This window comes from Brassica rapa, chromosome A01 (assembly GCF_000309985.2).
Source record: "Brassica rapa cultivar Chiifu-401-42 chromosome A01, CAAS_Brap_v3.01, whole genome shotgun sequence".
NCBI classification, from domain to species: Eukaryota; Viridiplantae; Streptophyta; class Magnoliopsida; order Brassicales; family Brassicaceae; genus Brassica; species Brassica rapa.
Genome location: NC_024795.2, coordinates 5,477,330 through 5,494,966, shown reverse-complemented (window position 1 = coordinate 5,494,966; position 17,637 = coordinate 5,477,330). Strand labels below are relative to the sequence as shown.

Here is a 17,637-nt window from a genome sequence, read left to right as displayed (position 1 = left end):
GGTTTCGTATTCCAAGCTGATTCGATTAATAATACATATTCACTTTTGAGTTTTGAAAAATACATAATTAATCAAACGTTTCCTTTGTATATCTTGACGTGTCTGGTACAGTGACTGGAGAAAAAATAATTGCCTATGCTTTGTTCTATTATACTATACTGAGGGTCGGTCATATAAGAAACGGCATCATCGTTATTAATATTTAACTAAATTATCGTATAAGTAGAACTTAAACGTTAATACTGCTAATCATGGTTAACATGTAAAAGCGTAGCTAATATCAAAATCTTCGGCAATCCTTTCCACCGTAAATTATCTGACCAAAATATTTTATAGACAAAAGTTACAAAAGAAAAAAAATCTAAACAAGATATGTTTTTTTCCCAGTACCAAAATGGTTGGGATACGTAGTTTCTTTCGACCAGCAATCTATTTAACCGGTCCATTGTTTCCCGATGCTCTACAATATATGAAAACTTTCGTAGGTTCTTATTAAAACTGCTGGAGAAAGTATACTTCGTTTTTCTATTTAACATTTACCATATGAGCTAAATCCCTAACTGATAGCTTCATTGGCATATGTTTGGACATGATCTATCTTTTCTGGAGGACGCTAAAACTACTAAGGCCATCTGCATCGGACAGTCTCTACAAGAGTACCTTAGTATTAATATAATCAAATCAATTAAACAGGATGAAAAAGTGAAAAAAATCGAGACAAATAGGAGAGAGACATATTGTTATGTAGAGACTATGCTAATGTTTAAGAATTTTTTTTACAGTCTGTCAGTTTTGATTGGTTCTTCTTTTAAATATTTTAAATTCAATTACAATAACTAGTTTATATTAATATAAAATGTATGAGAGACTCTAACATTTGATTTGCCAATGCTAGTTCTCTAAACTACATATATGTGGCTAAATAAATAATACTCCATCTGTTTCTTAATATTACATATTCTAGGAAAAATATTTGTTTTAAAAAGATTCATTTTTTATATTTCCAACACATGTTTTATTAAATTGTTACAAATTTCAAAAAACTTAATTACACTTACTGAATTGTTATTGGTTTAAAATTATGAAACAAAGATAAACACAAAAAAATATGCAAATTTAATGTGGTTTATTAAAATGTATGAAAAATCTAGAATATGTAACATTAAAAAACAGAGGGAGTACTACGTACTCGACATAATAATCAACGCATTAAAAGATTAATGACGGTTTTAGTCATTTTAAATTGCCTCTACAAGAATAATATGTGATTATTTTTTTAGAAGAGAAATTAAATGTTTTTAAATTATATGATCAGACGCATGTGTTAGTTAATAAAACGAAGTACATACACTTTTGCTGACCATTTATTTTGTTGTTTGTAATTCATTATTGCTTATCATCCCTTCAGAAATTCGTATAGCTTAAGATAACCAGGACATAAATTAACTAGTAAGCGTTATAAAATGATTCTTTGAAAACGAATCAATAGTTTGCCTTATAATGTTATCGCTTTCGTTTACTATTCTCTTATGTGTTTATTATTTTACAGCTAAAAAAACTGTAGCTACTTTAGCCGGCCAAAAGAAAACTTTAGCCATTATAAATCATCAAACGAACGTCTAGCATTTGCTCCTATTAGAAAATTTTAGGTGTTTATTTTAAATCTTTTGATGACGACAAAAAATCTGTATAAAAAATTAGATATGTTATGATTCGACCACATGTTATTGTATCGACTGCAGATTCACAAATATAGGTTAATAATTCCTTTTTACTACTCTATTTATTTTAGACTTATCATGTAATCTCATCTTTTGTGGTTACAGCTCTCTACAAGAACTGTAATAAATAAATTTAAATACGAAACAACCATTCTGGAGGACTCGTGTCTGGATATAATGTGCAAGCTGCAAAGATAGAGGTAAAGAGCATCTATCGTATCACTCCTCAAAGCGAACTGCAAAAGTGAGACTCATTCGTTACTCACACAAACCACGTAGATCTTTACATAATAATTTGGCAACCTCAGTAGCTAGCTGTCACAGTGTCACACAATTAGAAACCTCAATAGACCTTAAGTTAGTTTTGTTGTCTAGATTATAAAGATGAAGGGGATTCACTAAAATATAGTCAAGGTGAGAGAAAATCTTAAGTTACTAAGGCTACTACATCAACAAGATTTGTTCGTAGTCATAGATATACATAAAAAAAATTAATCATAATTTTGTATTGATAACATCAAATCTAACAGTTGAAAAAAAACATCAAATCTAATATAATTACTTCGAACAATAATGAAAAAGAAAGACTGAAATAATGAAATCCATCAACTGGTAAATCTAGCTATATCCAAATCTAGATGGACTAAAAATAAATAAATGGTAACAATGATATTGAGCTTATCATCTTATCTCATAAAATATTGCATCATTTTTTTCTTTCAAAACTCTATCCATTTTCTTTTCTTTTCTTTTTGGACGGCAACTATATATCTTTTAAAAAACGGCAACTATATATCCATTTTAAACAACAAAAATATATATGTATATATATATTAGAAAAAATATGATATATTATTAGGCAGTGTACTTCATAATAACGCACTAAAATATGTTTCTTATGATGCGACCTATATAAATATGATATAATCTAACATATTATCTTATTGTTTTTGTCTGCAATAGTTTTTAATCCGTATCCATGATTTTATATAAATTATGTCACTATTATTTGTTATTTTTAACTGCCGCCCCAAATAATTTACACTAGAGGTATTTTAAGTTGTCTTTGTTAAATAGAAAAGGTTATTATTTCATTCTTGTTGTAATACCGCTATAACCAACTTTTTTTACAGAAAATGAACGTTAATTATAATATGCATTCTTCGTGCGCCTCTTTGGCAATAGTTCTCTGGTTAGGAGTCAATTAATTATGGAGTGCATTAATCATATAACCAAAATATATTTTAACAAATCGTGGAATAATTCCATCTACATTTTATTCATAATGCCAACTTTTTTTGAAAATAAAAGTAGAATATATTTTCTTTTCATTTTTACGTCAGGATTTAGTATACACATCCTGACAAAAAATACTTTTTGACATAATAAGAGACGTTCTTTCCACAAACCAGACTAATTGACCATATGCTGTGCAGAAATTCTAAAAATATTTGCCTTCTAGTATGAAAATTTTAACTTGACTTAGGGCTTGACTGGTTCAAACGCAGCAGTTGCGGTTGCGGTTGCTGGAGTTTGTGGATGCGGACGGTTGCGGTTTCTAGCGGTTTCTAGCGGTTTTAAGAGATTTGTACGACTGGTACTGCGGTTAAAAATTGGTGTGCTTGCGGGTGATTTATGACTGGTTAACTACCTAATGCGGTAGCAGTCAAATAATAAATTAACAATATTTACATTTATTATAATTATAAAAATATCAAAAATTATAAAATTATAATAAATATAAAATTTATATTTAGAAAGTTATAATTTTAATTTTTGAAAATTTGTTGAAATTGTTTTATTATAAAATTTTATAATATTAATTAAAATATAATAGATATATTTTAATATTTTCATAATTTAAATTTTAAATTTCTTATTAAATATTTTTACTTTTGTGTATATATTGTTTTAAAAAAAAGAAAAAAAATTTACCCTTCCGCAACCGCCCGCAACCGCAAACGCTAGCTGGAGCCAGCTTTTGAATTTATGAGATTCAGAGCGGTTTGAAACGGTTTAGAGCGATTTAAGTGATTGTTGCAAACCGCCAACAACCGCTACCAACCGCAAAAGCTGCGTTTGCGGGTGGTAGCGAGAAAACCAGTCGCCCCCTTACTAGCCTGAGTCTTTTTCTGTTCTCAGGATTCCTAAGAACTTTGGACAACAATATTTTTTGATCAACGATTAAATATAAAGAATTTGCAAATGGTTAATTTTTTTTGTTTTAAATAAGATTTTAAGAAAACTTTCGAGAAGTAATTGTCTATATCCCTTGGATGATGTGAACCACCATTCATGTAAAAAAAAAAAAGTATGTTATAAACTGTTATTGGTATATATTCCATTTGTTTTTTAAAGATATAGATGTTTTGGTGTTTTCACAAACACATTAATCATGCATCGTTTTTTAAAATTATCAAATTTTAATGCTTTTTAACTAATAGTCTTTCGGTAAATCCAATCAAATTTATTGAAATTTGTAATTTTTGTATAAAAAAATATAAAAATCTGTTTTTGTGAAACAAAAAATTTCTCTAAAAACTTATGTCCTAATCAAGTGGAGGGAGTATATAGATAGACCATGAGTTCTCTAATTTTGGTGTCCAAATCAATTTTGCCATGTCTTTCCGAACCCCACAGACATTGACGTAATTCTTTATATTGGGCTCAGAAGTCAACTCTAAATTTGTTTACCGATCCTATATTTTCATTGCCATCCAAATAAATATATAAAGAAGTTCCCTAGTTTTACTTAGTCAAAAAAATTAAAAAAAAATATAGACGTTTTTCTATAGTAACAATGGTAAACATGAATAACTGAATAAAACAAAAGAAAAACGAAATAAATATACATAAATATGATTAGTAATTACGTTATGAAAAACGGAAGGACATAGGAAAAAAAATGAATCCATAAAGTAGAACAATGGGATTAATGAGGCGGTATCTAATTGAAACCATGGATAGTTTTCTCTTCACTCCGAGGTTCTAGTTGTCGCACCAGTTTTTAATTTATTATAACATGCTGGAATATATAATTTTGCATTTCAGTGTATAAAAGTTCATTTTACATGATTTTTTGTCAATGTATGGTTGTCATTGTCGAGTTTTTATTTAACAAAATCTGCATTGGGATGCATACATATTAGATAAGACAAAACGATAGTTGAAAATATTACATATAAGAAAATGTAAAAAATAAATTAATAATTCATTTGTTTTCAAAAGGAAAAAGTATCATTCCTCGCATAAAAATTGTTGAATGTCCAACACGGGAAAGTTTAATGCTTTGATAAAGTTTTTACAGAATAAAGAAAATAAGTAAAGCCTTTATATGTATGAGAACCTGTAGTAATTCGAACCATCAAACTTCAACCAAAGTGTATAAAGCTATTAAAAGTTTAACGCTATTTGCCAATGTAATTTCACACAGTACCGTCTTAACCAATACAATAACCCCGAACGAAACACGGAATATGAATGATTTTATAAATATTCTTTATATTTTTTGTTCACTGCATTTTTTATAACTTGAGCTCTAAGAGCATCTCCAATGCACTATTTTTTATTCTATAATGGTGCAACACCAAAATGAAGTTGAATTTTACTCTAATATCTTACTCCATTTTTTACACTAAAAAGAATATTCTAGAATGATCCCACTTTTATTTTATTAATAATTGTTACTAATACCTTCTACTTATAAAAATTATCAATTAACTCCAACTATCTATAGTTACAGAACTTCCATAAAAATTAATTTATTTAAATTAAACATTATTATTAAAAACTACAATAATATATATATATATAAGATATCATATTTTGAACATTTTTTTACAAATGGTCAATTGGTGCATTTCATAATGAATAATGAACTTCTTTTTGTTTGATTTACCTAAATCGAAGAAGAAAATTTTAAATTCGAAAATTTTCATCGTTTGGATAATGATTCACTAATCTTAGCGGTTCCAAAAAAGATTTACTGGATTATTAAATTACTTATTTTATGATTTATTTATTTTTTATTTTTTATGCTTAGTTTTGATATTTTATTACTTTATGAATCTTTATGTAAAATTATTAATTAATCTCTTATGGAAATCATATTTTCATGTTATTGTACTATTTTAAAATATTTAAGTATGAAATAAAAACATTCAAGATTTAAAAGACCATTCTATGAATAAAAAGGTTCAATTACTCCTTTTGGAGTTAAAAATGGAGTGGAGTTGAAATATATTTTACTCCAATATGATGTTTAAAGTAAAAAATAGAATATGATTGAAAATGACATAAGACTTTAAATAAATAGAAAACAGTATATCAAAACTAGCGGTGAAAATACAGATTTTTTATTATTTTATTTTTAAATAGTAAATTAACTTTACTTAATTATGGACATTTTAAATAATTTAACAAATTAAAATGGAACTTTAAAACAACACAAAATATGTATGGATCCATAGCAAATATTCATGTTGCCATGGGTAAGAGTCGGGGCAGGCTTTAGAAAATTAGCAAATTTTTATTTAACTAACTTGAAGTCATAAGCATTGGCGAAGCTAGTATGGGAATACGTGCACCCATAATATTTTTAACAAATTATATATATATATATATATATTGTGATGTGCAATTTTACACTTATTCGAGTATTTGTGCACCTATAATTTTTTTTTATAAATTATGCCTTGGTCATAAGTACATATTAACCAATATTGATTGACCCATTTATCAATAATTAATTAAAATGAAAGTATATACTCTGTCAGATGTATCCTGTTATAATAAGCAAAACTCATCCACATGCCTGCCGATCATGGGTTTACAATCTAATCTGCATTTCCTTAATATTTTTTTACAGACACGTAGGCTTCGAATGGGTGACGCAGATCAAAAAATACAGATCAAACAAAAATGCAGATCAAGCAGAACAAATGCAGATCATGCAGAACAAATGCAGATTAAACCGAACAACAAGATAATTTAATAATTATTATAATTTAATACATGTTGATTTTTAATGAAAATTATATATCCAAATTAAATATAACTATTATAAATAAGTAATAAATATAATGTTAAAAATAACAATAACTATAGTAAAATTGTCCATTATATGAAAATTCATCACAATTACAAAAATTATAGTGAGTATTCTTATTTTATTTTTATTTTTTGTATCTTTACTCGATTTTCGGTTATTTTTTACCTTTTGAACCATAGAATTAATTAGGCATGAGCATAAAAACCAAGAACCGAAAACCAAACCGGAACGAAACAAAAAAAACGAACCCGAAACCAAAGTTAAAAAATAACCGAATGATTCTTATATTTTTGTACCCGAAAAAACGAAACCGAATTAGAACCAAATAGAGAACCGAACGGGTACTTGAATATCCGAAATACAATTTCTATACCTAAATATATTAATTATATTTAGTATTAGAAATACCATATATTCTAAACATACTACTTATACACCAATATTAATTATTAATATAATATTATTAATAAAAAAATTATGTTTATTTATTTAATTTTAATTTATATGACAGTTATAAACTTTTTTGAAGGTTATATTAAAACTTTTAAAAGAATATTTTGTTTATTTATTTAATGAACTAATTAAAAATACTCCTTGAGTTTTTGAATTCTTTTAATTGATGTAAAGACAACCTGAAAATATAAAATTTGATTAGACACAAGATAATTATCATTTTTTATTTTTAATAAAAAATGTCTACTACTATAACGTAAGAATGAAAAATACTAGATTTCACTACTAAGAGAACAATTAATTTGTTAAATAAATAAAGTGCAATAATGAAAAGTATTTATAATCAATGATTAAAAAAAAAACTCAAGCCCTTATTGGTCCTCTGCATCTCGCCAGCACCATTTCCCTTAAAATCTGCAGGACAAGAAATCAAAGAACAAAACCAATCTGCATGCAGGGGAGTTTTTATTTTTTTTACTTTATTCAGTTCTGCATTTTAAACATGAATGGGTAATTAATGCAGTTCTATCTGCAAATTAAATAGTCTGCATTAAATCTGCATTTGTTCTGGATCACATTCACAGCCGTAGTTATTTAGGATGTATAATCATTAAATAATTACTCTTCGTCGTATGTCAACGTATATCTAATTATTGCACTTAATACATAACTCAATCACAGCCAATTAATTATAATTATAAGAAGCTGAATCCTAAAACTCAATCATACCTTCATATGTATCGGTCCTAATATGTATTATTGCGAAACTTAATACTAAAACAACTCGATCGTCATAATAAGGTGTTTTCCTGACAAAAAATGTTGCTTTGACTTTGATGCAAACTAATATGAGCTTAATACTAATCTATTGATTAATAATACTGTAGAAGACACGTGGTTTGGTTTACTTTGATGAGCGCAGCTGATTGATAGTAAAGTCAAATAGAAAGTCAATCTGCATTAACAAACCTATGTACTAGTACTTAACGGCAACTAATGCAGTATAAATCAGATTTAGTAATGTGATTCATATTGAATAACACGAAAAAGAGATCAATAATACTTACAATAATATAGGCGATGTGTGGAAACACCTTAGCCTAATGGTTAAGGTTTAAAGACTTTTACATCTAAATTTAGGGTTCAAATCTCAGACTATATAATTTATTTGTAGATTACAAGACATCCAGGTTTCAAGTCTCGGAGAAAGCAATTTATTAAACAATTATGCAGACTACGGAATAAAGGCTTACATGGGATCTTTAACATGTTGTCGAATCATCTATGTAATATTTCTCATATCATAATTGTAAAATTATAATAAATCAGCGTTAAAAAAAAATATATAGGCGATGCTTTAAGGGCGCGAAACAATTTTTGTCAACATTTATATGCAAATACTTTCGGGAGAGGTAACGGGTACAGTACGGTCTGAGAAAGACTTTGACCATTATGATTTTTGAGATTCTATTCCGCAAGTATCATATGTTGAGCAGCTATATGTACCTAAACAAAATTTCAATCTTTTTTCTGATAATAATGTCTTGTCAAACTAATCGCCACAATCACAATGTAATTATTGTGTTTATAATGATTTTTAATCAGTGAAATTATTAATTTTGATCAATATAGTAAATAGTATAGAACACTTCGTTAATATTATTTTTTTTGTCAAATGAAAATTTTATCAAAGGACTAGATCCAATCGGGTAAAATCCAAAAACAAAAGGGCTAAACAGCGGTCCATCTTAAACTGTAAAACAAAAAGACCAAACAAACAGACCCACATTAAACAAATTGTGGCTTTCAGCCCACAAGAAGAAAACCGTCGAGGAAACAAGTTGAGGCACGTCCTCTTCCACGTGGACGATCGTCCGACGATCAATAAACACGGTCAAGACGAAGAGCCACTTCCGTCCACCGGAACTAAAGAGAAGACGCGACGGAGCTCCACCGACGGTGAAATCGAACCACAGAAGAAGCCAATCTTCATAAGGCTCGAACCCAGGAATCAAATCTGGTGGATCTACGAATCGGGGAAAAACATCAACCGTCTACAATCGAACTTACTTATTCGAGTATCTTGCATGTGAAGAACCGGCATCTTTGATGATAGAGATAAGTTTAAAGATGCATAAACCAATCAACTTGGGAGGAGAATCATCGAAGATTCAAATCGAGAGGCAGTCGGACAAAGAAGAACAGATCCGAAAATCAAACGGTGCCGGAGAGAGCGATGCTGAAGGAGTCATCGCTTCCCGGAGACAGAAGCCGGCGAAGCCATTGCTAACTAAGCAACAGTTTCCCAAAGTCAAAAGCCAGTCGTTCTTTACCGGAGGGTAAGGTTAAAATGCTGGAGTCGAAGGCCGGCCACATGAAACCGAAACCGGAGAGCAAAAAACGGCGAACTCTCTCACTCTCAGAACATCACTAATATCTCTAAAAGATAAGAAATTGATAAGAGAAAAAAGAAGTTCGAGAGAGAACTCTCTTTTTAAGAGAGAAAAGACTTTTTACACCGTTAATATTATTTTTAAACAGGGTGAAAGGAATTAGTTAATTCTCTTATGACAAACGAATAATAATTTCCAGCCAAGCAGAGAAACAGATAGATATTCATGCATCATGTATGTTGTCAATTGTCAAACTTGAGAAAAATAAACATTTTAATTAGTTGCGTATAAACAATTTAAGAAGGAAAAAGCCCAATTAGATAGGCGCAGTAAACGATCTAATTAGAAACATCTTGTTAGAGATTCGTCAACGCTATTACTTGCACTCTCGACGTTATCCAGTTTAAACCTATAGAAGATATGTCCACTGGTTCATTGTTTGGCAATAGAGGCTGGCATGGGATGTGATTCTGACTTATGCAATGCATTGCTGAATCTTTATGCAAAAGATGAAAATTTGAGCCCTGCGGAGTGTGTTGTGTGTATTCACGCATATGGATCCCCGAGACATTGTTTCTTTGGAACACAACCGGTGAATAAATATATTACAAATAGTCATACAAGGTATCGTTGAAGTATATCAAGTTGATCACAAGAAGCTGGTAACGTGACTGACTTTTTCATGTGTTATCTCGGCTTTATTAGATATCAAATAAAATTTCGCATTGAAAATTTAGATAAAAAGTGTCTAATATATAAAAAATGTCCAACTCTAATTAATATGGATAATTTTGGTAAAAAACTTAAAAATAAATTTATGCGTGCCAGTCTGTTAGATACAAAGTAGACAATATATCATATTAGTCGGACAATAAAAAATTGGACATAAGCTTATTAAAACCCAACAATTGGTATCAGAGCGGACTGACGAGAAATTTGCAATAAGACCAAAATACCATTCACGATATTAATTGTAGACTTATTTTTGGGTTCACAAACTAATAGGATTGTGTTATTTCATATTCGATATATTTTAAAAAAAAAAAAACAAAATATTGTCAAATTATATTATGTTTTTAAAATTAAAAGGTAAAAAGAAATAAATAAAAAATAGTAGCAATTAAAAAAAATATTTTTAAAATCGTCAGCAAAACACTAAACCCTAAATCCTAATCCATAAACCCTAAATCTTTACGTAAACACTAAACCTTTGGATAAATCCTAAACCCTTAGATAAATCTTAAACTCTAAATCCAAATTACTAAATCAAGGGTTTAGAGTTTAGGGTTTTAGTGTTTAGTGTTTTTTATTTAGATTAGGATTTATCCAAGAGTTCGAGGTTTTCCCAAGGGTTTAGGATTTATCGTTTAATGTTTTGCTCACGACGTTAAAAATATTTTTTCTAATTTTTTTCGGTAACTACTATTTTTTATATATTTTTTATTTTAAAAACATGATATAACTTGACAATATTTTTTTTTAAATATCAAATTTAAAATAATAAAATTTTATTGATTAGTGAACCTAGAAGTTTATCTTAGAGGGTGAATCCAAAATAACTCTTAATTGTATTTTTTAAGAGTTAAAAATGGAACTATGTGACAGAAATTAAGTTAAAAGATCCTACCCTTTTTAAAAATGAGTCCAAAAGTAAATCTATACAAACCAATTTATTAAATCTAAAATTGACAATATTGTACTAATTAGACAATAAATATGTTTCTCATAATTTGTAATAGCATAATTAACCAGACAAAAAAAAAAAAATTAGACAATAAATAGTTGGACATGGACTCGTTAAAACACAACAAGCTTGTGCTCATCTTGAAGATCTTTCTTTAGGTGAAACTTTCTACGGGGTGGTTATAATCCCAAAAGCTCATGGGTACACTGCTGCTGCGGGAACCATGTTGAAAAAAAGTTTCCCAATAGAGGCTATGTGAGAAGCAAAAACAGAAGCAGTTCATTCCTTATGAAATCCAAATACCAACACCACAACAGTAAATTATCAACTCAGAAAATACAAAAGCCAAAAGAAACAAAGGTTAAAAAAGATTCAGAAACTCTTATTATTTGCTCAAAACTGATGAACAAAAGCTTTGAAGAGTAACATCTCCTAAAGAACTCCGAAAAACAGATGGTAGCGCAAAATACTCGAGCTCACTTAGATCAACTTCCTCACAGCAAAGACCTTCATGTAACTCGCACAATGTTTTGTCCACATCATGCCATATGCTCTGTGATGAACCCATAAAGGAAACAAAGAGAGAACAAACATTTCAGGTATTCGCTCTCCATAAAATGCTGTGTGAGCGACAAAAAACAAGAATTGGGATTTAGAGATTAAGAACCTCATGGTAGTTGTCTTAATCATCCAAGTAGTAGTATGAGCCAGCAGACTTTTGCTCCCTGTCTTTAGTCGACTCTAATTTGTTGATCCTTGGTCTGAAGTTGGTGGGATCCCTTCTGAAGGTGATGTTCAGATGCTGCAGGGTAAATATAAATCATTAGGTCCCTTTTTTTCTTGCCCCTACAGTTAGTAATAAGACACTCACGGATAAGAAGAGATTCATCCCAGTGAGCAGTGACTGAGGACAATTTGCAGTACAATCAATGGATGGTTGTCCTTCATAGACGATGACTCGGTCTGCCAGATAGGTCGCCATTATAAAGTCATGCTCAACTACAAATGCGGTTTTCTTCGCATGGAGAATGAACCGCTTGATGACTTTAGAAGCCACAATACGCTGCTCTGAATCGAGATACGCACTTGGCTCATCAATCAGGTATATGTCCGCAGGCTGCAAGTAGATTCACAAAAGTTTGTGTATGCATGAGATCACCGAGACAAAAGAAAAGCTACGTTTCTAACACAAAATACTTCACCTTTCCGAGGCACAGGGCTAATGCAACTCTTTGCAACTCTCCTCCTGAGAGATTAACAACTTGTTGATCCATCAGCTGCTCAATCTGCAGCGGCTTCATCACGTCTGACACAAACTGAGGGTGCATGTAAGAATCCCGAATCTTCTGATGCAGCAAGTGTCTAACTGAGTTCTCAAACTTGGGACTGATCTTTTGCGGCTTGTAAGAAACATTGAACTCTGGAATCTCTATGTCTGATCCTTCCGTCTCGTCAGGTTTCAACAAACCCGCCTGCACTTAACACGTTTAGGAGTCCAGCACTTAACCAAGAGAGAGGATATAATGGAGGAAGAGAGTACCAGCATCCGGATGAACGTTGTCTTCCCTGTACCATTCTCCCCAAGCATTACAATAATCTGAGAGTCGGTGAATTCACCTTCGGAGACTTTCAACCTGAAGTTTCCTTGCGTTTTGGTCATGGTTGGGTACTTGTACCTAGCGTACGACTGTATCTCCTCAGCACTTTCTTGTGGAGTCTCAGAAACCTTCAGAACAAAAGAAGAACCATCATAAACACACAACACTGATTATCTTTGTGAACTGCTGCACCAACAAAAAAGAAAGTTACCTTGAAGGTAAGTGATTCATCTCTAAAACGTAAATTCTCAGTGGGGACAAAGCCAGCCAAGAAAATGTTGATTCCTTCTCTGACAGAGAAAGGGAGAGTCACCACACCATAGGCTCCTGGTTTCCCATACAGACAGCAAATGAAATCCGACAAGTAGTCAAGAACACTGAGATCATGCTCCACCACAATGACGTAGCTGGAAAACAGAAAGAAAAAAACACTGTAAGTGACTTATCTTAAATAAAATAATCAGAAGATGAAAATATATCAAACCTATTAGGCCTGAGGAGGGAACGAACAACTTGAGCAGCTTTGAGTCTTTGCTTAACATCAAGGTAACTAGAAGGCTCATCAAACATGTAGATCTCAGCGTTTTGTATGGCAACAACAGCGATAGCAAACCTCTGGAGCTCACCACCAGATAGATTCACAACGTCACGATCAATGACCTGGTTCAGCTCCAGATCAGCACACAGCTCCGCCTTCATGTTTCTCTCGTCCTTCTGGTCTAGGACCTCTCCAACATTGCCTCGAACAGCTTTCGGGATGTGGTCAACATATTGTGGCTTAATGATGGCCTGTCAGGACAAGATAACACAACTTGTGTCATTAAGGCACCCTCTAGAAACAAAATTTTAGGGTCAAAGTTACATTATACCTTGAGATTATCTTCCAGAATACGGGTGAAGTAGTTTTGAAGTTCTGACCCACGGAAGTGAGTCAAGATCTCTTGCCAGTCTGGAGGATTCTGCACAAGAAGGAATAATAATTATAAATCAAAATCGTCAAGAGACGTAGCTTAAACATAAGAGAAGGTTATTACAGTGAACCGGCCCAAGTTTGGTTTGAGCTTTCCAGCCAAAATCTTCAGAGCAGTTGATTTTCCAATACCATTAGTCCCAACCAACCCTAAGACCTGCCCTGGCCTTGGAACAGGGAGCCTGGAAGTAAAGACAGAGATTCTATTTGTCTTAAAAACTAGAAAAGAGATAGATTAATCAAAAGGAAAATATTAGATAAAACGAACCTGTGCAGCTTGAAAGTGTTTGGCCCATAACGATGGGTCGTATCTTTCTCCAAGTCTCGGGGAAGATTGATGATCTGGATAGCTTCAAATGGGCATTTCTGCAATTGTAACAAGAGCAGAAGGTGTTCAGTGTCCCAGTTTTGGCTACATGTAAAGAGGTATATGAAGACATACCTTCACACAGATACCGCAACCGATGCACAACTCCTCTGAGATAAAAGCAACCTTGGAACCAACAGTGACCTCAATACAAAGTTTTCCTAAGAACAACACATAAGTTAACGTAAAAGTGGTAGAATGAGTAAATGAGTAGTATAAAGTTACAAACTTATGCAATGAGTAAATGACATAACCAATCAATCACAGTAGAGCATCAGGAAATTCAAATGTAAGAACACAAATTCAAAATTGGAATAAGAGAAAGAACCTGTCTTGACCACAGGACAGCTCTTCTTACACTCTTGGCGACATTTCTTTGGCTTGCAACGGTCTGCGCTCACGATAGCAATACGTGTCAATCGATCTGCCATCTCTCAACGATCTAAAAAACAAAAACAAATAAAATCAATAGATTAACTCTGCCTGACAGAGAATCAATATGTCTAACAACACAAGCCGATAGCAGAACAAACTAGTAGGGAGTATCCGCTTAGGCACAAGCAGCACAAACAATATTCAAAGGAAACAACTCACAATCAGAGCTAAGAACGATGGATTCATTACTCACTACTCCGAAAAAACAAACGCAAAATCAATACTTTGAGTAAAACGATGAAGATAATTACAAAGGTTGACACTTTCCCAAGGATTAGTGATGGAGAAGAATAAATCCAAAAACTTTCGATAGACATAACTGCAAACTTTCGATATAATCATGTGAAGATGAAATCAAAATTTCAAAACGACGATAAAAGGGGGGGGGGATTTGATTAGAACCTGAGATTGATTGAGAGATGAGGAAGATCGGAGTGGAGAAGCGTGTGCCGATTGCTTTTTAAGGAACCAGCGGAGAGCACACGCACTTGAGAGAGTTTCACTTTTTGTCTAATTGACAGACAAAAAAAAAAGAGAGAGCTTGAGGTAGGGTTTTCAGAAATTATCTGCTTCCGACATGTTTGACCCTGTTCGGTTTATATTGGGCTTGGTCTTGTCTAATTATGGGCCCAACATTGCAAAATGGATACATAGAAGTATATGTTTTTTATGGGTCTACACTTTATATGAAACAAAATGCAAGTTGTAGGATTGCTCAAACAAAAAATCATGTTATTTGAGTGTTTGATTCCAGAGATGGTGAATTTCTAGAAAGTGTGTGTTGGAATTGAACCTTTGGTTAAAACCTACAAAGGAAAAGAGGAATCAAGTGAGAAGAAGGAACATAAACAAATGAACAAAAGAAAATGAAGAAAGTTTGAAGTGCAAGTCAATGATGGGAAGAAGTAAGAACCAACAGAGAGGCTAAAGAGGAGTTGAGTTGTGACACTGGTCACAAAGAATAAAGTTAAGAAGTATTAGTTTAGTTAAACCAACAAAATGAGTGAACTGTTGATATAAGTCTATAGCTAGGTAGAGTTGTTAGAGCACCCGCAACTCTGAACCGACGGCTCGATAACCAAGAAATAACTTTTAGAATATTTTATGTTTTTTCGTCCGAATTAAAAAAAAAAAAGTTGTCCAATCGCGGGCCGGCACGCATAGTGGGACCCGCAAACAGTTACGAACTTACGCATGAATCAATCCTTATGCAAGAGGTTTATGGGGCACAGAAACCTAAAAACGAATATTATAATATTTTTTCTCCTAAAAAACATTGCCAAGAACTCCTACCAACCTAGCGTTGCGGGTGCTCTTAGTGAGGTAAGGTTTAAAGGTGTAGTTGTTAAAGTGTGTGTAGAGTCAGCAAAATCACAGCAGTGTGGATGTATGTCCTTTCTTGAAGTAAGGAGATAATGGCTTCTCTATTGTAAACTCTTAAGTTCATAACATATACAATTAGTTTGTTCTCCTCCACTGTAACATATTTCTTGAGTAATAAAAAAGTCAGGGACCAGTTTTTAATATTTAATCACATAATCATACATCCATTAATGAGTTTCAGTTCCGGGAAGTGCTGGCGTTAAGGCTCTGGAAAAGCTCAGGAAGATGAGCATTAGTGAGTTTTGTTCTCTTGGTGATCTCTTGTTTCCTCTTCTTCTTATGCTTCGGCTGATTAATTGGTATCCCGTACTTCTGCTCAGCAGCTCTCCTCGCTGCAGTGTCTGTCACCGGTTTCAAACCGTACTTCTTTAACTCCTTCTCCACGTCCAAGAAGTCGCTAGGAACCTCTGTCTCGCGGAACAAAGCTTTAAAGTCGTCGTCAACCGTAATCTCGCACTTGAAATCATTTGGGTACGCAATGTCCTCTTGTGAGTTTGATAGCAACCAGATGTCATCCGAAGCTTTCAGTGCCTACAATAACACAAGACAATCTTGTTAGTTTCAAGAACCAAGTTATTACATGTGTGATGTGTGTCGTTGGTACCTGTAAATCCTCCATGACGTTAGGGTAAGCGTCTTTGAGATCATTTGCCGCAATACCATCAGGATATTTATTTATTAAAGAAAGAAGCTCGCTCTTGTTGTTAACATTGTGCTCAGCCTGTGACGACAAGAGAGCAGAGTTTCAGGTTAACACAATGATAAAAACCTTAAATGAGAAGAAACAAACCTTGTAAGAGAATCTTCTTCCGTCGTAATGAGCTTTGGGGTTTTTTCTCATACTATCAAAAACAGCCTTATTGGCATGCATGTCAACGAAACACCTTTCATTTATTTGCTCTGGCGTAAAGGCTTGCCTTGTCTACAAAAGCAAACAAAAGAAGTCAAAATCAAACTTTAATAGGAATCATATATATGAAGAAGAAGAAGAACACAACAAACCTCAAAGAGAAGACTAATGACACGCTTGATTTGAGCACCAACAGGAGCTTTTCTGACGTTGTTAATGAGCTGAAGTCGCTCTGTATCGCTAGAAAACTTGAGTGGAGCACTAGGTTTGTTGTGACTTAAAGCCGCGGCAGGAACGGGCCGCCTCAAAGAAGAAGAGGAAGAAGGACCACCAGCTCTTGAAGAAGCAATGTTTGAAAGAGTAGTTTGGCATTTGACTTGCTGCTTCTTGAAGTTATCTAACTGCTCTTTTAGAGACATCTGACAAGTGTACATAGAAGAAAAAAACGTAACCGAGAGCCGTTCAATATGTATATTTAATCATGATTCTGAATGCTGAAATTTTTGATGATCCAGAGTACATAAAGCATGGACATAAACATTCTAGAGAAACATTAATCGACCGATCGTGGAAGAATCCTCAAGACTTACGGTTTCTCAATATCTATAGATTCCACTGAGTTTCGACTCCTAGGGTTTGTTTATCAATAGATTACAAACCTCCCTGATCTCGGTGGTGAATATAATGTCAATTAATTTAGTGGAGAAGTTGAGAATGGGTTTGAGTAAATTAA

At 32.6% G+C, this 17,637-nt stretch overlaps 2 protein-coding genes across 4 annotated transcripts; both read right to left on the bottom strand.

Annotated features, from left to right (window-relative positions):
• Positions 1 to 11,557: 11,557 nt before the first annotated feature.
• Positions 11,558 to 15,253, bottom strand: LOC103857266 (ABC transporter E family member 2). Of its 2 annotated transcripts, XR_004448522.1 has the most exons (14): positions 15,074 to 15,253; positions 14,565 to 14,678; positions 14,312 to 14,397; positions 14,138 to 14,235; positions 13,934 to 14,051; positions 13,769 to 13,858; positions 13,384 to 13,688; positions 13,111 to 13,306; positions 12,842 to 13,027; positions 12,504 to 12,773; positions 12,173 to 12,418; positions 11,969 to 12,103; positions 11,755 to 11,854; positions 11,558 to 11,724 (listed from the first exon to the last, which is right to left on the bottom strand). XR_004448522.1 is itself a non-coding variant. In XM_018655198.2 (13 exons), exons 2-12 carry the CDS (start codon positions 14,665 to 14,667, stop codon positions 11,984 to 11,986), a joined length of 1,818 nt encoding a protein of 605 aa, XP_018510714.2. In that variant the 5' UTR covers positions 14,668 to 14,678; positions 15,074 to 15,253; the 3' UTR covers positions 11,558 to 11,854; positions 11,969 to 11,983. The 2 variants fall into 2 exon arrangements, 1 of the variants encoding a protein (XP_018510714.2); XM_018655198.2 differs by having other exon boundaries at positions 11,558 to 11,854.
• LOC103857255 (general transcription factor IIE subunit 2) lies at positions 14,564 to 17,629 on the bottom strand. Of its 2 annotated transcripts, XM_009134435.3 has the most exons (6): positions 17,495 to 17,629; positions 17,057 to 17,323; positions 16,845 to 16,976; positions 16,659 to 16,775; positions 15,074 to 16,585; positions 14,564 to 14,678 (listed from the first exon to the last, which is right to left on the bottom strand). In XM_009134435.3, the coding sequence occupies exons 2-5, from the start codon at positions 17,321 to 17,323 to the stop codon at positions 16,232 to 16,234; spliced, it is 870 nt and encodes a 289-aa protein (XP_009132683.1). In that variant the 5' UTR covers positions 17,495 to 17,629; the 3' UTR covers positions 14,564 to 14,678; positions 15,074 to 16,231. The 2 variants fall into 2 exon arrangements, with proteins under 2 accessions (XP_009132683.1, XP_018515003.1); XM_018659487.2 differs by lacking the exon at positions 17,495 to 17,629 and having other exon boundaries at positions 17,057 to 17,398.
• Between the last annotated feature and the right edge of the window lie 8 nt (positions 17,630 to 17,637).

Excerpts from the sequence above, each read along its gene's own strand:
- LOC103857266 (XM_018655198.2), bottom strand. The coding sequence starts at position 14,667 with ATGGCAGATCGATTGACACGTATTGCTATCGTGAGCGCAGACCGTTGC. Across the intron at positions 12,419-12,503 it reads TAGCCCTGTGCCTCGGAAAG|CCTGCGGACATATACCTGAT; the intron begins GTGAAGTATTTT and ends ATCTACTTGCAG. Across the intron at positions 12,104-12,172 it reads GGATGAATCTCTTCTTATCC|CATCTGAACATCACCTTCAG; the intron begins GTGAGTGTCTTA and ends TTTACCCTGCAG.
- LOC103857255 (XM_018659487.2), bottom strand. The coding sequence starts at position 17,338 with ATGTACACTTGTCAGATGTCTCTAAAAGAGCAGTTAGATAACTTCAAG. Across the intron at positions 16,977-17,056 it reads TCATTAGTCTTCTCTTTGAG|ACAAGGCAAGCCTTTACGCC; the intron begins GTTTGTTGTGTT and ends TTGCTTTTGTAG. Across the intron at positions 16,776-16,844 it reads GAAGAAGATTCTCTTACAAG|GCTGAGCACAATGTTAACAA; the intron begins GTTTGTTTCTTC and ends TTGTCGTCACAG.